The sequence below is a fragment of the Equus asinus genome, chromosome 15, assembly GCF_041296235.1.
Source record: "Equus asinus isolate D_3611 breed Donkey chromosome 15, EquAss-T2T_v2, whole genome shotgun sequence".
Taxonomy (NCBI): Eukaryota; Metazoa; Chordata; class Mammalia; order Perissodactyla; family Equidae; genus Equus; species Equus asinus.
Genome location: NC_091804.1, coordinates 27,074,338 through 27,098,926, shown reverse-complemented (window position 1 = coordinate 27,098,926; position 24,589 = coordinate 27,074,338). Strand labels below are relative to the sequence as shown.

The following is a 24,589-nucleotide window of genomic DNA, read 5'->3' as shown; positions in this document are numbered from 1 at the left end:
AAATGGGCCAGAGGTTCCTGGCAATTTTCGCTGTAGCTTCTTTGTTGTGTCTGGAGGTGGGATGGGTGGAGGCATCACTGTGCCTCACTTACGAGTTTTTGGGATATCTGATCTGGGGCAGCCTTAATATCTGGTGTTTGATTTTCTTACTAAGAAGCTGGAATTTCTGTCCTTTTACAGTTTTTCTCTGACTCTAATTGATGCTCTGGATACCTTGCTGGTAAGTGTCTCATCTGTTTCTTTTCCTCTCTACCATTGCATAAACAACATCCTTCCTCTTTTTTTTTTTTTTTTTTAAAGATTTTATTTTTTCCTTTTTCTCCCCAAAGCCCCCCGGTACATAGTTGTGTATTCTTCGTTGTGGGTTCTTCTAGTTGTGGCATGTGGGACGCTGCCTCAGTGTGGTCTGATGAGCAGTGCCATGTCCGCGCCCAGGATTCGAACTAACGAAACACTGGGCCGCCTGCAGCGGAGCGCGCGAACTTAACCACTCGGCGACGGGGCCAGCCCCAAACAACATCCTTCCTCTTTTGACAGCTTGGCTGTGGGTAAAAAATGAATTCTTCACCTTGGCCTTTTATTTTCGTCTCATGTTTCTGAACCGTTAGATTCTGGTTGCCCTGCTAGATAGAGGAGACCAAATTCCAAACTTATTCAGGTTCATTTGTTCAGCAGATGTTTATAGAGGACCTGTTAGGAACACAGAACTGTGATAGGCCTGTATGACTCTGTGGGGGATCAGAGACTTTGATACCCTCCTTGTTTTCAGAGGCTTACATTGTAATGGACATGTTCAGTGATAAAAATAATAGCAGTAACTAGTTAGTGTGTTATGTGTACTTTTCATGTATTGTTTAATCCTTCCCACAGCCCCACGAGGTAAGTACCTTTACTCCTTCCTACAGCTGAGAAATCTAATACTTAGTGAAATGACTTGGCGAGGATACGCAGCCATGAAATGGCAGAACTGGGACTTGAACTCAACTCTGAATGACTCCAAGCCTTAACCATCATCTTGAAAAAGACCACAAGGGAGGATATAACAACTTTCCCCCATTTCACTATTTCTACTTGTCTGTCACCCCTTCTCATTTTTATTTATTGATTGTATTTACATGATCGTGATCACTGTGTAGATATAATTTAGCTTTTTTTGGTTTTGTTTTGCTTAATGTAAATTCATATATACTTGTCCATTCATCACATGTTTGTTGAGAGCCAACCGTGCACCAAGCGCAGCAAGCACAGCGCTAAACTCTAGAGTTATAATGGTGGATTTAAACAGACAGTCCCTGCTTTCCTGGAGTTTATGATTTTAGTGAGGGAGGGAGACAAAGGATAACCCCAAAGAATGTATAATTACAAATTGAGGTGAGTGCTCTGTGGGAAAGGAACATGGTTCTATGAGTGGGTATAACAAAGGAACCCCACCTAGACTGAGGAGGACTTCCCTAAGGTAATGAAATGACACTTAAGTTGGGATCTGAAGGAGATGCAAGTGTTGACTAGGGAAGTAGGGGAGGAAAGAGTGTTCTAAGCAGAGGGAACAGCCTGTGCAAAGGCCTTGTGGCAGGAAAGAGCATGGCAAGTGCAGTGAATTAAAGGAAGGCCAGTGTGTCTGGGATGTGGAGAAGGAAAAGGAAGAAGTGAAGTGGAGCTGGAGGGATAAATGGGACTAGATGATGCAAGCCCTTGTTCACTATGTTAAGGATTTTTATCTTTAATTTGAGAGCAATGGAAAGCCACTGGCATTTCTCAAGTAGAGGCAGGAAATGATGAGATTTCTGTTTTGAGAAGATCACTAGCTGCGATGTGGAAAAGATTCATGTAATCATTCAACAAACATTTATTGAGTAATTGCTTAATGGGCTGTGCTCGGCACTCTAGGGAAGTGCGGGAATGAATGAGGCTCCTGCCCAGGCAAAAATTCTCTTATTGTAGAAAGAAATAGGTGCCCTAGGAGTTGTGTGGATGAAGTTGCTGGAGTGTTTTAAAGGAGGGAAAGGTTAATTTCAGCTGGAGGAATCAAAGGCTTCCTGGACAAGGCGACATTTAGACAATTGAAGATAGGTTGGATTTGGAAATGGGGAGACACAGGAGGGAATGATTTCTGGCAGAGGGAAGAACATGTCTGAAGGCAGGAAATTGGGGAATAGTGGGTCAAAGTTTACTGAAGTGAATGAGAATAGGTTAGATGAACAGTGAGAGACATGGTCAGAAAGGCAGGTTGGCTCCAAGTCATAGAGGGCCTTGAATACTGAGATAGTCAGGATTGTTTTGGTTGCAAGTGACAGAGACCCAGTTCAAACTGATTTAAGCAGGAAGGAAATTTACTGATCAGATAACTAAAAAGTCCAGATAAAGACTGGCCTCAGACCCAGCTGGATCCAGGCATACTAACGATGTCATCAGGAATCTCTCCATCCCTTATCTCTGCCTTCTTTGCTGACTGTGTTCTCAGGCTCTCCTTAAGCTGGCAGGGTAGCCAACAGTAGCTCCACACTTGCATCCCACTCATTTAGTAACCTGTTTGTGGAAAGAATCAGCCCTTTTCCATTCATTCCAGGGACTGAGTCTCATTGATCTGGCTTGGGTCACACACCTGTCCCTGAACCCATTGCTTGGCCAAAGGATACAGTACACTGGCTGGTCCAAGAATGGATCAAGTGCCCATTCTTGCAGCTGAGGGAGTGTGATCAGCCGCTCCCAAAATACAGGAGTGACTGTGGAAGAAGGGTGACACCTCAAGAGGAAATTGGGGCATTATTATCAGAATAAAAGATATCAGGCCTGCATTTGGTTGATGGTTTAAACAAAGAAGGTTTCATTTTCTCAAGTGAAAGAAAGTCTGTAATTTCTGGCATTGGGTCAGCTGCTCAACTGTGCCATCAGAGACCCACGCTCTTTGTATCTGTCTATTTTACCATCATTCGTGTATTGGCTTTCATTTGTATGCTTAGTACCTCATGGTCTAATACGGCTGCGATAGCTCCAGAAATCAAGTCTGCTTTCAAAGCAGAAAGAGGAAGAGTAAAAACCATGCCATCTGTGTCTGTCCCTTTTTATTAGGAAAACAGAAACCTTCCTAAAAGTGCTCCCAGTAGACTTCTCAAGGCTCAGAATTAGCTGGGTAACACAATCACCTCCATCAGCAAAGAAGGCTGAGAAATCAAGCATCTGGATTTCCACCCTCTATTGTAGGAGGCTACAAGGGTAAAGATTGGAAATCAGTGTTGGGCCAACTAGCCTGGAATGTTTTCCACAAGGATGAATGTGACAAGAGAAGTTAAAAATGACAGATGTCTACTGCAAATGTCAAACTAGGATTTCTTAGTCTACAGTCTTTGTATGTTTCCGTTTAAATGGGTACATAATGACTCTTGAATTGGCACCGAAGAGTTTACTCAACCAGTCTCTTGATATTGGGTCTCTAGGTGATTTCTAGCTCTCAGGGTTTTCTTCTCCTGTCATCAGTCATAGGAAAGAAACTGAAGGTCTTAAGTTGACTAAGTGAGGGCCACGCCAGCATAGGATCCCAGACTCTTGAATCCAGCATCTTCAGCACCTTCAAGCCTGCGAGAGCCTCACTGTCATGTCTGTCTTCCCTTCCAGATTTTGGGGAATGTTTCAGAATTCCAAAGAGTGGTTGAGGTGCTGCAGGACAACGTGGACTTTGATATTGATGTGAATGCCTCTGTATTTGAAACCAACATCCGAGGTGAGGGCTGCCTTCCAGGGGCTTTGGAAGAAAAGAGAGTGTGGAATTTTTGCCTCTGTGTCAACGAGGAGGTGGTAAATAGGATCTAAAGGGCCAACCCTGCCAGGACGCTTGGCCAAAACCAGTGACTGACAGAGTTCTTCTTCCCTGGAGGGTGGGGTGGGGAAGTCTCAGCATCCTCATCAGTTTCAGACATGAAAGTGAGCAGAGGACAGAGAAAAGATTGGAAAGAAACATGCCAGAATTACTCACGGACTTACCATCTATTTGGTGCTAGGCATCCAGCCATGAACAAGAAAGATGCAATCCCTGCCTTCTTGGAGTTTATTGTCTAGGAAGCACTGTCCAATAGAACTTTCTGCGATGATGGAAGTGTTGTATATCTGTGTTGTCCGATACAGTAGCCACTAGTTACATGTGGCTATTGAACATTTGAAATGTGTCTACTGCAACTGAGGAATTGCATTTTTAATTTCATTTAATTTTAATGAATATAAGTTTGAATAGTGACATGTGGTTCATGATTACTCTATTACACAGTGCAAGTCTAGGCTATTAGTTTCCAAACCTGGCTGCCCATCAGAACCACTTGGGACCTTTTAAAAAGTTCAAATGTCTAGACTCCACTCTAAACCTAATGAATTGGGGTCTCTGAGTTCGGTCCTAGAATCAACATTTTTAGCAGGTTTCCAATGGTTCTTAAGGAGCTGGCGTAGTCTGTATGTGCAGCTAACCTCTAGACAGCTAGTGGCTTAACATCTGTCACATCGAGATGGCAGAGTTATGTTTTTTCCCTCTTATTTTGCTCGTCTTTATTTTGAATGTTTTTTGCAATGAAACTTGTATTGCAGATATATGATAAGTAAAATTTTTAGAAAGATTAAGGAACAAACAGACAGCATGGTATAAAATCTTGGTTTAGGAATCAGACCTCAGTTTGAGGCCATCCTCATTGCTGTGTCACACAACTTCTGAGCTTGCTTGGTCATCTCTACATTAAGGCTGTCTTTATACATTTGTGTCTGATATGAATATACTTATACCAGCTTTCTTTTGCTTGGCATTTGCCCAGTATATCTTTTTCTACCCTTTTGCTTTCAATCTTTCTGTATTTTTATGATTAAATGTATCTTTTTAAAATTACATATTATATTTCACTTGTTTATTCATGCTGATAATCTTTCTTTTGACTGAAGTATTTGATCCATTTACATTTACTATAATTACTGATATATTAGCCTCCATTTCTATTGTATCATTTTGTGTTATTTGTCCCATTTTCTCTATGTTCTTTTTCTCTCTCCTTTTTCATGTTTTCTTTAAGGTTGATTTGTTTTCCTCATCCCATTTTCTTTTGCTAATTCAGAAGGTATGCACAGTATCTAGCTTTTTAAATAGTTTTCCTAGAACGTTTAACAAATGTAACTTATCAAAGTCTAAAATTAATGAAGATCTTTATTCTGCTCATGAATAATATGAAACCTGGCTCTGAGGACGTGCTGACCTATCTGCCACAGCTGTGTATTTAGTTCTTTCCTTTGGGCCCTCCGTACATTATTGTTGTTCTATACAGTTGAAGTGTGAGATTGGCTCATATATTTACCACTTTTTTGACCATCTTTTCTTTTGTGTCTCAGACCTTACGTCTGTGATCCCTTGATCCCTTCCCTTCTATCTGAAGAGCTTTTTTTAGAATGATCTTTAGTGCAGGTGTGTTCTGGGCAAACTTTCTCAGCTTTTGTTTGTATGAAAATGTCTTTATCACACTGCTTTTGTTTGTCATTTGGGGAGTATTTTTTCTGGGCTCATGGTTCTAGGTTGATAGTTATTTTCTCTTAGTGCATCGATGAAATTTTCCCATTGCTTCTGATTTCATTGTCACTGTTAAGAAGTGATCTGTCAATCTAATTGTTATTTCTTTGTAGATAATCTGTTTTATTTACACTGGCTGCCCCTCCTTTTAAAAACTTTTTATTATAGAAATTTTCAAAATTACGTAAAAGTAGAGAAAATAGTATAATGAAGTAGATTTACCTATCACCCAGCTTTAACAATCATTATTACATGGACTCTGACTGCTTTTGAGATCTTTTTTTCCTTTGGTGTTCTGCAGTTTTACTGGGATTTGTGTAAATGTGGATTTCTTTTTCTTATTTTGCTTAGGATTCCTGGATCTGAAAATTGGTGTCATTCGTTAGTTTTAGAAAGTTTGTAACTATTTTCTCTTCAAATATTGCCTCTCCCCCATTTTCTCCCTCTTCTCTTTTTAGCACTCCAATCAGATGTATGTTACACATTCTTACTGTATCCTCCAACTCCCTTCTGTATTTTTACTTTTTTTTTCCTTCTATATTTAAAAAAAATCATTTTCTCTTTATGTTGCATTTTGGATAATTTTTTTGGATCTGTCTTCAAGTCTACTAATTCTCTCTTCGGATATATCTTATCTGCTATTAAACATACCCATGTAGATGTGGTCATTTTTGTAACTTCTTACTGCTTACTCATATATTCTGACCTTTCTTTTATCTGCCTTTATTCAAAATGCTTTGTTTCTTTGTCTTGTGATTTATTTATTGTTTAATGTACCGTCATTCCCTAGGCTTTACCCATGGGATTCTTGGAGGCCTGGGCTGAAGCTGGGTTCTTCCAGATATAGTCTTTATTTCTGCCATGTGGCTGGAGGCATTACCTACCAAAAACCAATTTATGCTAAAGATTTGAGGCTTTCTAGACTACCCAGTTAGTGTGAAGTCAGGCTGTAAAATTTAGTGAGTACCAGCTTGTAGTTACTAATTCTCAGGGAAGTTTTTTTCTTCCCTTTACTTGACATCAAGATTTGAGTAATGCAGTTTTCCTTATTGTACACTAGGGGAGGTGTGCAGGGTTTATTTTTAATTCATCCTTACACAGAGTATATAATTCTTTCAGATCCCAATTTTATGTAGGGATCTTTTCATTAGACTCCCCACTTTGGGTAGGTCCCGCCGTTGTCTCCTATTTCCCCTCTGCCAGGAGGAGGGGAAGACTGAAGCTCAAAGTCAGCAGTTGTTTTCAGTGAGAGGGCCGTTCAGGGTATCTATTTAGCCATATTTCCGGATACAGAGCCTTTGTGTCTTTTTATAAGTCCTAAATATTACATAATAAATTGAAATAGATAAATTAATAAAATGAAGGTAATAACTACTCTGCCTGCTCCATGCCCCCAAGTCTTGGGGGGATTAGGAGACAGAGTGACCGAGTGGAATGAGCATGGGCTTCAGAGTCAGAGAGACCTGGCCCTACCACCTACTAGACGGGTAACCCAGGGCAAGTTACTTTACCTCTCTGAACTTCAGTATCTTCCTCTGAAGAGGGGACAGTATTTCCTAGTGTTTGGTGTGCAGTAGGGACTAAAAAAAATATGATAACTGTTGTTTTTGTGACCTACTAAGAGAAAAAGCTTTGTAAACTCAATGCTATACCAATATGTGGGATTAAGGGACTCTTCTTTCACTACATGGCTGTATTCCCTTGCCAGTGAACTGCCTGACAGAGTGTTTAGGTTTAATTTGCCCAAGGGAAAGACTGGTCCTTGGAACTCTGACAGTTGCTTTTTGTACTGTCTGTAGTGGTAGGAGGACTTCTGTCTGCCCACCTGCTATCAAAGAAGGCTGGGGTGGAAGTGGAGGCTGGATGGCCCTGCTCTGGACCTCTCCTGAGGATGGCTGAGGAGGCAGCCCGAAAACTCCTCCCAGGTAAGACCCACACTGAGATGGGGGAGAGATGAAGTCTGATAGGTCCTACTTTTCTTGCTGGAGACAAGAGTGGCAATGCTGAATTATTTCCTCTCCCAAACACTTAATATTTCTACCTCCAGGTGCCCACCATGGAAATCAGGAGAGCCATGGGCATTTGGGGGGCTTGCTGGGGCCCTGGCCCATGGTAGATGAGCTGACCTCATGACTGTTTGCAGGGGAGGGCTGAAGGCTAGCCTGATGGTAGAAGGCCCTTGCCCTTATTTGAATGAGCCCTTTCTCCCCCTCTGGGGCCCACTCGCTGCTGGAATAAAAGGGTTCCAGACAAGAGCCTTGGTCTGAGTATGAGGAGCCCCACGTTCTAGACTTGGCTCTGCCAGCCAATATCTTGACCAAGCCACTCTTCCCCTCCTTGATTCAGTTTTCCCATCTATCAAGTGAGAATCATAATTCCTGCCTCCCCGCCACACTGGGTTTTTGGGAGGTGTAAAATGAGGTCAGAGAGGAGAGAGTGCTTAGAGAATCTCAAACACCACTGAAATGAGAGGGACTTATTTTGTAGCTGAGCTGTGTCCAGGGCTACAGGCCAAGCCTCAGTGTGTTTGTCTGGTGGGGCAGTAGCTGGGCTCGGAAGCAGCGACTGGACACTGTGTTCTCTTCAGGGTGTGGTGGTGGCTCTGAGGGCTGTTCACACCCAAACACGTCACACTATGCTTTCCACCAGCCCCTCGGCCATCTTGCTTCTCCCTTTCACGCCGTACTTGCCTCTCATCCTTGGGGAAGAGCTGAGGAGAGTGAGCAAGCTGGATTCAGGTCTCATTGCTCATGGCCTGAGCGTCTCCTTACAGACATCATGTCCTGTGTGACTCATCCATAGAGGAAACTCTGCCTGGTTTCTCCCTTCTTTGCTTCTGTCATTTAAAAAATTTTGTATTGAGAAATATACATATTGAAAATTGCATATTGGATCCAGCACCAGTGTATCTACCGTTCAGGTCAAGTAATAGCATTTTGTCACTCTCTCTTTTTAACACTGCCTGACTTTTCTGAAATATTCCTTTGAGCCCTTCTTGGCTGTGACTTGCATTCTCCTTGCTTGTCACTTGTGCCTGCCACATAGGAAGTTTCTCCTCTACAGCAAACTTGCTGGACCTTATGGCTCTTGGAAGTTTTGACAACTTTTTTCACAGTTTGGTGACGCACAGGCTGCTCAGGGTTGTTTGACCTTTTGGCCCGGAGAGGAAATCTCTGACTCGAGCTGGTTATCTAGTTCCTTGCCTTGAATCGGAAGGCACTGGCATGGGGTAGGCAGATCATTGGGCTTGTGGGGAGGGGGGAAAGGGAATGGGTGCGTGGCAGGCCTTCCCATCCCAGCTCTGTTTGGCCCTCTGTGTGTGACCTTTGAGTCACTTCTTTACAAGTGTAACTTTTCCTCCCTGTAAATTGAAGCTTGGACCACATTAGTGGTTTATGTCCTTTTTTTAAAAAAAAATTTAGCCCCCAAATTCTTTATTTAAAGCAGGAATCTCCAACTAGCTCTTCTGGGACTGTTTAGGGTCTACACATATGTTTCATTTGGTTGGGGTGTGTAAACAAGTATATGAGGGGAATTGGATGAAGGTGGTCAAAAGGTACAAACTTTTAGTTATAAATAAGTACTGGAGATGTAATGTACAACGTGATAACTATAGTTAACACTGCTGTATGATATATTGGAAAGTTGCTAAGAGAGTAGATCCCAAAAGTTCTCATCACAAGAAAAAAAGCTTTTTTTGTTTTTGTATCTATATGAGATGATAGATGTTAACTAAACTTATTGTGGTAATCATTTCACAATATATGTAATTCATGTTATTATGCTGTACACTTTAAAATTATACATTGCTGTATGTCAATTATATCTCCATAAAATTGAAAGAAAAAAGTTAAAAAATATATGAATGGCTCTTAATGGAGCATGCTCTTCAGTGTGCCGCATGCCCTGCCACTCCCTATGGCTTAAACCCCGCCTGCCTCACGCTAAGTTACCTGCCTGGCCTCGGAAGGCATGGTGTAAAATAAATAAAAGTAGATTGGCTCTAGCTAAAGCGAGCGTATGTGGAGTGTGACAACCTGGAGCGCAGCCCACTGCTCTCCTCCTCATCATGGGTAAGAGCTGGAGGCTCATGTGGAGCAGTGTCTGACAGCATCTGGGTTAGGTGGCCACTGAGGGCCCTCCAGTTGTGACATTTATCCTTCTCTGGCTCTCTCCTGGATCACCCAGGAGGTAAACAGGGAAGTGCTGGCCAAGGCCTAAGACTTTGGGCCTGTATTGAACCATTCTTACCTCCGTGCTCCTATCTAGGGTCATAATTTTGCGATTGTTCAGCCTTTCAGACCCCTACTGGCATGCCGTATGGAACAGTGAACCTGCTTCATGGCGTGAACCCAGGAGAGACCCCTGTCACCTGTACAGCAGGGATCGGGACCTTCATTGTCGAATTTGCCACCCTGAGCAGCCTCACTGGTGACCCCGTGTTTGAAGATGTGGCCAGGGTGGCCTTGATGCGCCTCTGGGAGAGCCGGTCAGATATTGGGCTGGTAGGTCTGCTGATGCCCTTCCTGTCTGAGTCAAGTCAGCCACCTTGGCGCCTGCTTACGAGGCTAGGGGCTCTGAGCAACAAGTTGCAGTCCAGCCAAAGGAAACTGAGGGTGACTTCAGGAAGGGTCCAGGACTTAGGCTCATGACACCAAAAGTAGAACAAGCCTCCAATTCATGTTTTGGCACAGAAGGGAAGAGAGCATGAAAGCACCTCCTCTGGCAGGGGAAAGGAGCTGTGTTAGGCTTTGACTCCTTGAGCTTCTCTGATTTCTGGGGAGTAGGTCATATGCTTCATACCCCTGACTCACTCAGTGACCTTAGATCATCAGTCCAACTGGCCCTCATTTTTACTATTTTTGTTTGTAAAACTGTGATTTATGGAAGACCAGTTCTGAGAGATTGTTGAGTAGCTGTTCCATGAAAAAATGATTCCTGGTCAATTAAATTTGGAGAGTACTATGTATAATATCCTTCTGTTCGACAGGCATAATGAACATGAGCAGGTTAAAGGTTATGAAGTCCTATGATAAATAAGTCTATTTAACTTTGTTTAACTCAACATTTCCCAAACTTATGTGACCACAGAGCTTCCCTTTCCTCTCCAATACGTATAAACCCATAGAAATGTGATGCACTTTGGGCCAGATGATCTCTAAGTTTGGTTTCAGCTCCTAAACTGGATAATCCAGTGAAACTAACAATAACTGAGCCAAAACTGTCCAGGAAATAGCACTAAAATTAGTCAGACCTGGGTTTGAGCCCTGGCCTGGCTATGATGAAACTATGTGACCCTGGGCAAGTCACCCAAACTCTGATCCTCAGTTACTTCAGCAGTAATGTTGACGTATTAATATGTCCTTTGCTGAATCATTATCACTTAGAAAGACTGTGTTGTCTGAAAGTGATGCAGGTGAAGGCACATTTTATGCAAATGTGGTTCTAAGTCAGCTTGAAAAGTGAAACCCTTATAAGGAATCCTTGAAAATCCCTTAAGAAGGTTCCGCTCTGGAGACCTATAGTAACCCCCTTGTAAGTCTCCAGCGCTGGAACCATGGTGGACTCTGTGGGTGCCCAGCCTGTATCCTCTCAGCCCCTACCATTCCCATGCACACTGGCCTGTCTTCTGACCCCCATCCCCCGTGTCTCTTTGCCTGCGGGCCTTTTCTGGTGCCTGGATCCTGCTCTGCTTGCCCTCAGCTGGAAGTATCAGGACTTAATGCTCCCCTGGAGCAGTTCTCAATCAGTGACTGATACTGATGGGAGTTTGTGGACAATCACCCCAGTTCCCCATCCCTTGGATGGGACAATGCCGAGGCTTATGCTCTCCACTGACTCCCAGAGCTGCCCGGCAGGGTTGAGCTCCAGTTCCTACAGTTGTAACTTGCCTGACAGCACACCCTTTATGGGCTGCCTCCCTTCCTCCTCCTCACTTTCCGCTCCTCTGTGGGTGTTTCCAGGACTTGCCTTCCAAATCATCTACTTGCAGTCTTCCTTACTGAGGATCTGCTCCTTGGGGAACTCAAACTAACACAAAACAGTTAGCTGTTTCTTTGATCGAGTACCAGATGAAGTTATCAGTTTCCATCAGAGTCTGAGTTACAGAAACAATGTATCTCTTCATTTCAATCTTTTAAAATCTATATTTAAATGATTTTCCAGGTCACATGGTTCATAAGTCAAAGGATACAAGAAGTACCCAGTGACGTCTGTGAAGTCTCCTCTGACCCCTGTCCCCCAGCCACCCAGTTGCTCTCCTTACAAGCAGCCACTCTATCAGTTTCCTGGATGTCCTTCCTGACTTGGTTTATGGAAATATGTAGAGCATGTCTTGTGTCTTTAGACACTGGAATCACATGCAGAGTGCCAAGAAGTCTGAAACAGATTTTGGGAATAGCAAGTTCTCATCTTCCAGATCACAGTCACTCTAGGCAGGGCTTAAACACTCCAAATCATTGTTCTTTTTCATTTTTTACCCAATGTGTATAATTAAGCCCTCATAAATATGCATGAGATGCATCTCCACTGTGCAGATATGCAGGAGAGTTGGCCATGATCCAGCCTTGCCCCCTCAACTCTGTACCTCGATAGCCTGCATGTCTCCCAGGAAGTACTGGGGTGCCTGCCTTGCATCTCACTAGGCATTCTGGAGTGTGGGAAGATCCTTGTTTGGTCTTAGGCCCTTCTTTGGAACTACGTGTCTCTCTCCCAGGTTGGCAACCACATTGATGTGCTCACTGGCAAGTGGGTGGCCCAGGACGCAGGCATCGGTGCTGGCGTGGACTCCTACTTTGAGTACCTGGTGAAAGGAGCCATCCTGCTTCAGGATAAGAAGCTCATGGCAATGTTTCTAGGTAAAAAGGGCAGAGTAAGGGGGCTTTCCCCATGATTTTTCCTACTGATGTGTGGTTATTTATAAACATCCAGTTGCTCCCAAGTACCAACAGACCCAGTTCTGCATACCTGAGTCTGCATTCAAAGCCACCATGGACTTACACTACCCACTTGATACCCACTACACCTCTTCATGCCTTCTTGCAAGAGCCAACTGAACCATGCTGCATTCTTTACACGGCCCTGGATTTCTTATCTCTTGGCCATTGCATATGGTGTTTCCTCTTCCTAGAATACCTTTTTTTATGAATACCTATCTTTATGTGTCCAAGTTCTATTCACCCTTCAAGGCCCAGCTTAGATATTACCTTGCCCAGGAAGTAACTTAATCCTTCCTCAGAATTTAGGGCCATCAACATCTTTCTTGCAGTCAGCTGTCATCCACAGTTACAGCTCTACCCATTGAGTGCAGCATCCATGCCTTATTCAGCTTTGTATTTCCCACAATGCTTTGCATGAGGTAGGTAGGTGGTAGATTAACCTGTTGAATAAAAACGTTTTACTCTCCAGGACCTTAGACACTAGTAAAAATCATATTGAGGAATTGTTTTCTACCTAATAATAATAATTGCTATATCTACCATTCATTTATTCAGCAGGTATTTACTGAGTACCATTGATGTGCCAAGCACTGAACATGGACTGTTTCATTTAATCCTTACAACGCTATTTGAGATTGTCTCATTTGCATGTATATTTGGTACTTCATTCATTCAGCTATTTATTGTACATATTTATTAGGCACTTTCTGCAAGAAACAAAACAAAGTCCTGGCCCTCATGGCTTTACAGTTCAGAGTGGGGGGGATATAAGCTGAAGTTCCACCAGAATGTAAGCTCCCTGAGGGCTGGATTTTGACTTGTTTACCACCCCCTAGCTTCCTGGCACCTAGGAGGTCCTCAGTGAATATTGTTGAGTGGGTCAGTGACTGAACAATCCCATGAAGTATATAACATCACTTACCCCGCTTTATAGATACTAAGACTGAGGCTCAGGAGGGAAAAGCTTGCCCAAGGTCACAGCTAACAAGTGGTAAAGCTAGAGCTAGAATTTGAGCCTAGAAATTTGATTCCAGAACCCAGGCTCCTTCCTCTGTGCCTCGTTGCAGCCTAGTCTGCTTTGAGGCCAGGCCATCATATCATCTTTCAAAAGTTTAAGTCCATGCTTCTGTTGCTGACACTGCCTTTTGTCTCCCTAATCACTGACATGTTCATTATCCCATCTCCACTGCAGAGTATAACAAAGCCATTCGGAATTACACCCGCTTCGATGACTGGTACCTGTGGGTGCAGATGTACAAAGGGACTGTGTCCATGCCAGTATTCCAGTCCTTGGAGGCCTACTGGCCTGGTCTTCAGGTAGGAACGATTAGAGAGAGTGGTCATTTTTCTATGGAACTGGCACAGCCAGCTCATTCTGATGTATAAGTCAAATAAGGTACTTTCATTGCTTGAGTACGTTTTTTCGAGGCCCAGGTTGGAGATAGAAGAGAGACTTAGAGTGAATTAGACAGATTTAAGATTCTGCCAAACTGAATTTTCCAAGGGGAGCTTTAAAGTGTCAGGAACTGAGCTTCCAGTTTGCTACAGAGTATTGTACCGCTTAAAATAGACAGTGTCTTTCCAGGCTGGGTAGTAACAGCCGTTGGCAACAACTATTTCTCCAGTGGCCATTTCTGTCAAATCTCCTCATTCTTGACAGCGGGCCTGAGAAAGGGCACGAAAGCAGCTGGGGCTGCTTTGCCTCCCGTTATGATGTTTTTCCATTACACAGTCTGGTGGAGTTGCAGCTGGAAGGGATCTTAGAGTCTATCTTATCTATCCCATAGATGTACCAAAATATGTTCATAAACTTGTTCTCTTTTTTTTTCATTTTAAGAAAAGGTAATAACATGTAAATGGTGGTAAATTTAAAAAGTACACAAGGGAGTGTAATGAAAAGTAACTCTCAAGCCCCCTACCCTCAGACTCTCTCCCCAATCCAGTGCCTATTATCAGTTTCTGTGTATCTTTCCAGAAATCCATGTACATAAATATTTTATATTTATAGCCTCCTTTTTTCTTTACGTAGATAGGAACATATTATACATATTCTTTTTCACTATGTCTTAAAGATCATTTTTTATTGATACACATAGATCAGTTTTACTTTTTTTTAAACAGCTGCATATATTCCACTGAATAGATATATTGCAATTTACTTAACTAGTTCCCCATTATATACTTTTGGCCAGCCCTCTTATTTTACAGATGGGAAACAGGCTCAGAGAGAACTTGTTGGTAATATTAAATATTGGTCCAACTCCTCTAAGAGCTTCAAATTTTATTACTTGAGTGTCCCCTAAAAGAATTTTGAAAAACTGTAGAGCCACCTGCATGTTTTTAATCTTATGAGTTTAAATAGTTGCGTACCATTCCTTTTTCTCCTCAAACTCATATTTCCATTCTACTCCCCCCAACAGAATTTTATCCTAATATATTTTATGCTTAAAAAAATTTACTGATACCCTATCATTTGTGACTGTAAAGAACTTGTGAACTGTAAAGAATTTAAAAATATTTTAAAATTTCCTGTGACCATATGCTCTGAGTATTCGTTTTCTTCTGGATTTATTTCTCATTAATATGTAAACGATTAAAACAACATTAATAGCTTACAATTTTTGAAAAATAATTGTAAAACCTAAAAGCAATTTTATTGGAAATGCCTTTCTTAGTGAGATTTTTGGGGCTTTCTTATTTTTAAGTAGTTTGTATATTTGTGTGTGAATAATACATATTGGTAAAATGGGGTATCAGGAAGCATCAATTTTATTCCTGCTTTTCATTTTTTAGATGTAAGTGCTGAGGAGCCTTATACACATAAATTAGTATATGGAGATAGGAGGAGTTTGATTATTGCAGTATCATTTAGTTCTTTGAAATCATTTAGTTAATAGACTGAACCATATAAAATTGCCAGCATTCAACTGTTTTTTTTAAGATTTAATTTTTTCCTTTTTCTCCCCAAAACCCCCCGGTACATAGTTGTATATTCTTAGTTGTGGGTCCCTCTAGTTGTGGCACGTGGGATGCTGCCTCAGCATGGCCTGAGAAGTGGTGCCATGTCCATGCCAAAGATTCGAACCGGTGAAACCTCGGGCCCCTGCAGTGTAGTGTGTGAACTTAACCACTCAGCCATGGGGCCAGCCCTAGCAACTGTTTTTGACCTACAAATATGGCAATATTATATGGTTCAGCCTGTATATGGTAAAAAAAATTCACATAAGGACCTGTCATCAAAAATTTTTTTTTTCCTCCCCAAAGCCCTGGTGCATGATTGTGTATCATATTTGTAAATAAAGATTATTTTTAATGAGCTCTCTGCTAACAACTAGACCTGTTCCTCTTTCAAGTTTTTGAAAGCAGAGAATTGGAAACTATCTGATATACAAAAGGATTTGTTACTCAGTAGTTAGAGTCACTCATTTTTCTCAACACCTACACTAATGTTTAAAATTTGACCTAGTTTGGTGCTCAGGAAGTTTTTATACCCCAGAACAATGTCCATAGTAAGGTTAAAGATTGTTGGTAGGTACACCTAGCTTTTGAAATGGCAGAAGGGCATTTGTGAAAGAGACTGTGAGAATGGACAGCCTGCCTTGGTGTTAGAAGCATCTTTTCAGGCAGTTCCATTTTAGGAAAGTTGAGGATCTGGAAATCTATTTCCTTGAAATTGTTTGTGACTACATTCCTCTTGAAAAACCTTCTTGTACAACCCAGTCCTACAACTGATCACACCTTTTGACTTTGCATAATTCCATTTCTGTGTGTATTCCCCACGAAGGGAACTCAAGAGGGAAAGATGCAACCTGTATAGAGATATCCCTAGCAGCAAAGTTCATGACAAAGAAGAGCTAGAAATGACCTAAATGCCCAATAATGGAGGAACAAATAAATGATTGTATTTTTTATTGTGGTAAAATACACATAACATAAAGTTTACCATCTCCACCATTTTTAAGTATACGGTTCAGTGGTATTAAATACATTCACATTGTCGTGCAGCCGTCACCACCATTCACCCCCATAACTCTTCTCATCTTGTAAAACTGAAACTCTATGCCTATTAAACCAGAACTCTCCATTTTCCCCCCGCCCCCAGTCCCTGGCAGCTACCATTCTACTTTTTGTCTTTATGATTCTGACTACTCTAAATACCTCACATAGGTGGAATCACATAGTGTTTGTCTTTTTGTGCCTGGCTTATTTCACTTAGCATAATGTCCTCAAAGTTTGTGCATGTTGTAGAGTGTCAGAATTTCTTTCCTTTTTAAGGGAGGAATAGTATTGCTTTGTATGTTTATACCGCTTTGCCACCTCGGTTTGTATAGGATTTGTGTGCTTTGTGTGTGGCACTTTTCCTGGTTTGAGAAGGGGTCCTGGGTTATTTCTCTTTGAAGTTATGATCAAACCAATAGCTAACATTTATTGAGCATCTCTTCAGTGCCTGGCAGTCTGTCTGGCACATAGAGATGATATGTTAAATATTTAAGAAAGAACGATTTATGTGCCAGGCACTTTATAGAGAATCACCACAACACACTGAGGTGTAACTGTTGTTTCATAAATGAAGAAAAGAGACTTCAAGATGTTAAATTTTTTCATTCATTTACTCAACAAATATTTGAATGCCTGCTCTGTTCTAGCCCTGTCCTCATGAAGTTTATAGAGGACGAGACACAAAGAAAAACTTAGACAAATATGTAAAATACTAAGTTGCAATGAAGGAAACAAGTAGGAGACTAAAACAGAGAATTTTGGATCAGGACCTACTTTAGACAAGAAGGCCTCTTAGAAGTGGTGACATTAAAGCTGGTACTTGAAGAAGTAGGGGTGTGAGGTGATGTTCTAGGCAGAGGAAACATCATGTGTGAAGATCCTAAGGCAGGAAAGAGTTGGGGGTTTATCAGAAACAAAGAAAAGCAGTATGGCCACAGTCCAGGGCAAGGAGAGGTCAGTTAATGGAAGGCTAGCAGTGACCAGACTGTGCAGGGCCTTGAGGGCCATGGTGAGTTGTCTTGACTTTATGCTGAGCCCGTGGGAAGCACTGAGGTCTGGTGTCTGTGGTAAGATGGTTACCTCTGGCTGCCTTGGGGAAAGTGGACTGGAGAAGACAAGTGGTGGGACCAACGAGGAAGCCTTTGAAGTCGTCTCAATATGAGATGCTGGTGACCAGACCAGGTGGTGGCTCTGGAGATAAAGGAAGAAAAAGCTTGATGTTTTAGAGATGGAATTGACAGGAATTGCTGATGGAATAGATATGGGGTAGGGGGAAAGGGAGGAGTCAAGAATGAGTCACCAGGTTTCTGGCCAGAGTAACTTGGTGAATAGTAGTTCCATTTACTAAGAAGGAAGAGAGGCGGAGAGTAGGGAGGCAACTTTGTGGGGAAGTGAGAGAACCAAGAATTTTGTTTGGGAAATGTCAGGTTTGTTCTATTGCTGAGACATCTACTAGAGATGTCAAGAAGGTCAGCTGTTTCCATGTTAAGTTATAATAATATTAATAGCTACTTATCAACAGCTAGTAAAATTACAAATGCATATATCCTCTGATCCAACAATCCTAATTCTGGAAATTTATCTTACAGGTACACTTTGCATATGTTTGAGGTGACATAGGTACAGGGTTATTTATTGCAGCATTGATATAGCAAATAGCAAAAGATTGCAACCAAGCCAACTGGCCATTATTAGGAAACTAATTAAATTATGATTTAGGCAATGGAGTACTATACAGCTGTATAAATAGGAGGAGGGAGCTCTTTATGTGCTTACATGGAAAAGTCAAGATATATTGTTAAATAAGTAAAGGAAACTGCAGAACCGTATATTTAATAAGCCATATTTAATGTGGGGAAAATAATATATACTCATACATATTTGCTTATGTTTACAAACTAGTACAAAATGGTTATCTGCTAGGGTATAGGGCGGGCATGAGACTTAGTAAATCAACCTGTTTCCTATTCTTAGAATTTTGAACCAGATGGCTAACTTCCCTACTTAAAAACTGTTAGCAGCCAGCATTGACTGAGCACATACTGGACCAGGGACTTTGTGTACAACCTCTGTCCCTCTTACAGATGAGGCTCAGAGAAGTTAAGTATCGGTTGAAGGCAACACAGTGAGCAAAGGGCTGACTCAGTGTTTGATGGCAGGGCTTTTTGGCTCCAAAGCCTTTGCTTTCTCTTTTCCCTGAGGTTGTGTTTTAGCCTGGTGGCTGCCTGGCTGACAACCACTTCTCTCCTGCAGAGCCTCATTGGGGACATTGACAACGCCATGAGGACCTTCCTCAACTACTACACTGTCTGGAAGCAGTTTGGGGGGCTCCCAGAATTCTACAACATTCCTCAGGGATACACAGTGGAGAAGCGAGAGGGTTACCCACTTCGGCCGGGTGAGCAGCATCTCTGGCCATCAGGCCCTGGTTCTCTAAACCCCAAACTCTCATGTCTCTACAAGGGTCTGTGCCTCACAAGTACTGGCAGGTCCATTTTTTCCATCTGATTCTTCCAGTGGCTCTGGGTGGTTTTCCTGCTAGGAATTATTTATCACCATGTTTTCAGATTAAGAAACTGAGGCCTAGTGGGTTGAAATGGCTTGCCCAAGGCTGTTAAGTATAGTAGCTGGGACTGGAACCCAATTCTCCTTCAAACTTGGGCAAGTGAGTGAGATGGAAAAGTCAGTTGACTCCTTTTGAGTTCCTGCTATCAGGATTTCAGAAGTGTAGGCAAACCTCATAAGTCAATGGGTCAGATAAATTATGCTTCTGTAGTATGGAATGTTGGAACTTTGGAATGGAATTTAGGAATGAATCATCTGGTCCCGTCCACCTCCCCATTTGCTGCTCAGAAATCAAGACGCCAAGAAGGAAAGGACTACACACTAGATAAATGTCAAGTTCCTTTCTAGCTGTGATCTTCTGATTCACTGCAGGGAAATTAAACACTGTGAGGAGGGGAAGGGATGGGGGACAGAGGAAGGAAGCTTAGTCAGCACACAGTCACCCCTACCCCAAAATAGGTTACTTTACCATTGTCTTCGACTCTTCACACCTTCCCACCTGAATGCCTTTGAGCTTCGGGACCGGCCTTCTAGGGGCTTCCGCCTGTTCTGCCCTCCTCTACCCCATTTCCTGCCTCCTCTAACCCAAGTGATTGTGTAGGAGTTGTGGAAGAGGAACAGAAGAAGGAGTAAAACAGCAACTGGAAAGAGCAAATTAGTCACTTTTGACTCCTTAGAGGCTGCCGTTTTTGGTATTTCTCATGGCATTTTTTTTAAGAGAACACTCTCAGAAGGTATCATATCCGGTGTTATCAATAGATAAGATGAAGATCAGAGTTTGGGACTAAATGTTAGAGTTAGGCTTGTGCAGTCTCAGGGTTAGAGGGAAACTGAGAGGTCTTCTAATTGAAATCACCCTCTAGGAGCCCTGTCAAGTAGTAATCTGGTCTTTGCTCAGTTACCGTCGGTGACAGGGAGCTCACTACTTACAGAGGCAACCTCTTCCATTTGCAGGATAGGCTGGCAGGAAGGCATCAGTGGAAAGAAGGCACTACAGCCAGGAATTCAGTATTGCCTTAGTCCAGTCACCCTTCCTATCCCCAAACAATAGCAAATGGAAGATAAGCTATTCCTCTATAATTAGATTGGCCAGTGCCCTATGCCCTGGTACGTGTGTATGATCATCAGTACTGAAGCACAGAGCCTAGCCTAAAGGCCTCTGGGGGCCTGTACCTCCTCCTAAGTCCAAATCTAAAACTTGGGCTGTCATCCTCTTTGAGGGAGTTGGCCGGATATATAGGAAATTGAAGTAGTTATTAGCATGTGTAGGCCCATGTGTGAGGAAGAGAAATCAAGGTGGCTGGCTCTGGGTGCACTGATCCAGCCAGCCGCTAGAAGTAGAAGGAGAGACTTCCCAGGAGAGTACCAACTTCTCTGTCTTTGAACACGCACAGTGTGTTCACCTACCAGTAAATGTGCCCCAATCTGTGTTTTAGAATATGAGCAATTAGATTAGCAATTGTCCGGAGGCAGACAGAGATCTTTTCTCCAAAAATAAGAAATAGAGTTTGCAGTAATAAATCAAAAGAGAGCAAAGTGCTGATCAAGGTCCAGGAGGAAACAGGGAAGGAGAAGATCAGGAGGAGAGAGAGGCACAGGGAGAGGAGGAGGAGTTCCCTCTGAGAAAAGATAGGTGAAGAAGCAGAAAAGTCTGTTGAGCTGCAGCTTCCGCCCACTGGGGCCACCCTCGAAGTCAAACCCTTCTTTTCCACAACAGCTCTTCAGATATTTGAAAGCAATAAATGCATTTTCCTGGGTTTTCTCTTCTCCAGAATAAATATTCTTATCTGGACCAACTCCTGTTGGCTAATATTAATCTTAAGATGGGGCCCATGTCTGAATATCAGATTCCACTTGTGGTGCAGAACAGGGCAGGACTGTTGCCTTGTTCTGGGCACAGTGAACTCATGGCTACATCTTTGTTAGATTGAAGACTGGCTCTTGAATATCTTAACCTTCATCTTTTTGTCCATCCCATCTCAGAAAGGGCCTTATAGTGACAGGCTAAAACTCTTAATTTTTAGGATTAGATTAGACTGTGAGTGACAGAAAAAAAGTGGTAGCTTAATTAAGATAGACATTTATTTCTCTCTCATATTCTGGCCTTATCTGGCTCTCTATGGTGTCTGGGACCTTAGTCCCACACCTGGTTGCTGGGAATAGTTGTTAGTCTAGGCAATCATGTGCTTGGCTAAAGTGAGGGATTCTCTTACTAAGGAAGAAGAGGGAACAGATCTTGGGAGACAGACAGCAGCCTCTGCCACCTCCCCTATTCCAGAGCCTGGCTACTTGTCTCTCCCTTGGGATGAGAGTCCATGGTCTGTTTTAATACCGGTCTCCACTAAGCTCCAAGCTTTGGGTATGTTGGTTCTGAAAACTCACTGTTGAGTGAGTTGTCCCACATTCCTCCTTGTTGGGGCCCTGTGGGCAAGGTATGGAGGGGAGGAGTCTCTCACCGCCCTGAGCAGACTCTGAGCCCTCCCTGCCCAGCCACTGGGTGAGCAGGGTCTGCTTTGGACTTTTCAGAACTCATTGAGAGCGCAATGTACCTCTACCGTGCCACGGGGGATCCTACCCTCTTAGAACTCGGAAGAGATGCTGTGGAATCCATTGAAAAAATCAGCAAAGTCGAGTGCGGATTTGCAACAGTGAGTGTTTCCACGGGCCCAAGAATTGGGAAATGTCTCCCCCTGCTGCTAAAGAGCCTCTGGAATATTAGCACTGGACGGGACCTTAAGATGTATGTAGTGCCTTTATTTTATAGGTGGTGAGACTGAAGAACAGAGAAGCTAACAGATTTGCTAAAAGGTCACATAGCTAGTAGAGGTGGAGCTAGGATTAGTTCCAGGGGTCTTGTCTCCATGCCCTTGGCATTCTCCCTTTAGCTGTCTAAATAGACTACTTTGCAAGCATGAGTTTTGTGAAAAGGCCTATAAAATGGATTCTAGCGGGGAAATACAGAGTCCCATAGCCTTATATTCAAATGTGAGGATCCTTAGTGAAACAGCCCTACTAGTCTCACAGATCCTTATTGAATGTCTTTCATGAGCCAGGCACTATGCTAGGCCAAGGGTTATAGCAATGAAGAAAGACCAAATTCCGGAGCTGACATCTTAGTAGGAAAAACAATGAACATGTATCTGGGAGACAGAAAGAAAGCCAGTATGGCTGGAGAGGAGTGAGCAAAGGAGGAAAGTGGAAGGAGGAAAGTCCCAGAGGAGGCAGGGGCTAGGTCACATAGGGCTTTATATAAGCCATGGGGAAGAGTTAGGATTTTTGTTTTGCTTGAAATGAGAAGCCTTGGTAGGATTTCCATCAGAGCAGTGACGTGATCTAATTTGTATTTTACTTTTTTTTTTTTTGGCTGAGGAAGATTGGCCCTGTGCTAACATCTGTGCCAGCCTTCCTCTATTTTGTATGTGGGACGCTGCCACAGCATGGCTTGATGAGCACTGTGTAGGTCCACACCTGGGATCTAAACCCATGAACCCTGGCCTGCTGAAGTGGAGCACGCGAACTTAACCACTATGCCACTGGGCCGGCCCCTAATTTGTATTTTAGAAACATCCCCCTGGCTTCTCTGTGGAGAATGGATTGAAAGGGTCAAGGGTGAGAGCCATGTCACATCCTTAGAGGACCCAAGCAGGCAAGCTGTAAATAATCAATCATTACAGTCATGTGAAAACCAGATGTTTAAGAAAATAGTCTAGAAAAAAATTTGCCAAAAAGCCTACAGAGGTTTTTTTAGGGTATGGGATTAACAAACAAACAAACAGAAAGCCTTCTTTTTCAAAATTTTGTAATGTGATTATATTCTACAAGTAGAACATGTTAAAGAAAAGACCTGTATGTCTAGGGGAAAAATAAAGCAATGATATGTTTTAGTTTCTAATATGATGCATTTTGTGGAAAGCCAAAGTGGATAAGCCCATTGAGGCCTTCTTAGGAATGCTTGACTTATTTCCATGAAAATGAAGCCCTTTGGAGATCTTCCAAGACGAATGATGGGAATAGGCGTATGATTCCTTGGCCTTTGACAAACAGGCAAGAGAACAGTAATTCTTGGTTCATCAAGTCCATGTTTTAGTCATATTTCTTGTGTGAAATATATACCCACTGAGAGTTAGTTTTGCGTAAGAAAATATATTGCTAATTCTGAGAAGCTAAAATAAATGTTTATAGCCAGGAGACTTACTCGGCTTATGCTGTAAACTCAGTATGAATTTTTCTTCAAAGCCTCCTAATTAGTTGTTCACAATAGCAAGCACTTGGTAATCACCTTAATGGCCATCAAGGGAGAATTAGCTGAGTAAATGATGCTCCCTTTTTACAGTGTCATTAAAAAGGATGATTAGATCTCTGTTTATAGTCACCAAAAGGTAGGATAAAGGGGACAGGAGATTGCCATGTCATATAGGGAGGTCAGGGAAGACCCTTCTGATGAGGCAGCGTTGGAGCAAAGACCTGAAGGAAGAGAAGGAGCAACCTATGGGGCTGTCTGAAGGAAGAGTGCTTCAGGCTGAAAAGACACCAAATGCCAAGAACCTGGGGTGGCAATGTGCTTGCTTGCTCACAGAACAGAGAAGCCATATGGTTGGACCTGCAGGAGCAAGAAAGAGAGTGATAGGAGATGAGGTCAGGGAGGAAGCAGTGACCAGACCACAGGGGACCTGTTGGGTCATGATAAGGACTTTGGTTTTTACTCTACATGAAATGACATGTCAACAGAGGGTTTTCAGTGGAGCAGTGACAGGTAGGACTTATGATATAAATATACTTTAGAGTAAGGATGGAAGCAGGAAGCCCAGTTGGAAGTTACGATAATCCAGGCGAGAGTCTGTGGGGGCTTGGAAAAGGGCAAAGCTCTGAAAAGTTAAGTGGTTTGTCCAAAGGCCCTCAGCTGCTTAGTGGCAGAGCAGGAATTCCTGACAGGGTCCCCTGACCCTTTCAGCTGCACTGTGACACTGTTCTGACACTCTTCCCTCTCCCACGTGGCAGATCAAAGATCTGCGAGACCACAAGCTTGACAACCGCATGGAGTCTTTCTTCCTGGCCGAGACCGTGAAATACCTCTACCTTCTGTTTGACCCAACCAACTTCATTCACAACAACGGCTCCACCTTCGATGAGGTGATAACCCCCTATGGAGAGTGCATCCTGGGGGCCGGGGGTTACATCTTCAACACGGAAGCGCACCCCATCGACCCTGCTGCCCTGCACTGTTGCCGGAGGCTGAAGGAAGAGCAGTGGGAAGTGGAAGCCTTGATGAGGGAATTCTACTCTCTCAAACGGAATAGGTCAAGATTTCAGAGAAAAACTGTGAGCTCGGGGCCCTGGGAACCCCCAACAGGAAGATTCTCCTCACCTGAAAACCATGACTGGACAGGGGAGAAGAAGCCTGCCAAGCAGAAAATGCCTCTTCTCAGCTGCCCTAGTCAGCCCTTTACCGCTAAGCTGGCGTTACTGGGACAGGTTTTCCTAGATTCCTCATAACCACTGGATGAGTTTGTTTGTTTCTGAAACTAAACTATGACAATAAATCTGCTTTTGACTATCA

At 42.8% G+C, this 24,589-nt stretch overlaps 1 protein-coding gene across 2 annotated transcripts in view; it reads left to right on the top strand.

Moving 5' to 3' along the window:
• The window catches only part of EDEM2 (ER degradation enhancing alpha-mannosidase like protein 2), a 26,882-nt gene extending 2,293 nt beyond the window's left edge, over nucleotides 1-24,589 (top strand). For both annotated transcript variants that reach the window (XM_014850747.3, XM_070485802.1), the window contains exons 3-11: nucleotides 181-220; nucleotides 3,613-3,718; nucleotides 7,330-7,455; nucleotides 9,824-10,035; nucleotides 12,246-12,387; nucleotides 13,661-13,785; nucleotides 18,721-18,865; nucleotides 21,559-21,680; nucleotides 24,031-24,589. In XM_014850747.3, the coding sequence (XP_014706233.1) occupies nucleotides 181-220; nucleotides 3,613-3,718; nucleotides 7,330-7,455; nucleotides 9,824-10,035; nucleotides 12,246-12,387; nucleotides 13,661-13,785; nucleotides 18,721-18,865; nucleotides 21,559-21,680; nucleotides 24,031-24,525 (1,513 nt within the window). In that variant the 3' untranslated portion in view covers nucleotides 24,526-24,589. The remainder of the gene's footprint in view (nucleotides 1-180; nucleotides 221-3,612; nucleotides 3,719-7,329; nucleotides 7,456-9,823; nucleotides 10,036-12,245; nucleotides 12,388-13,660; nucleotides 13,786-18,720; nucleotides 18,866-21,558; nucleotides 21,681-24,030) is intronic.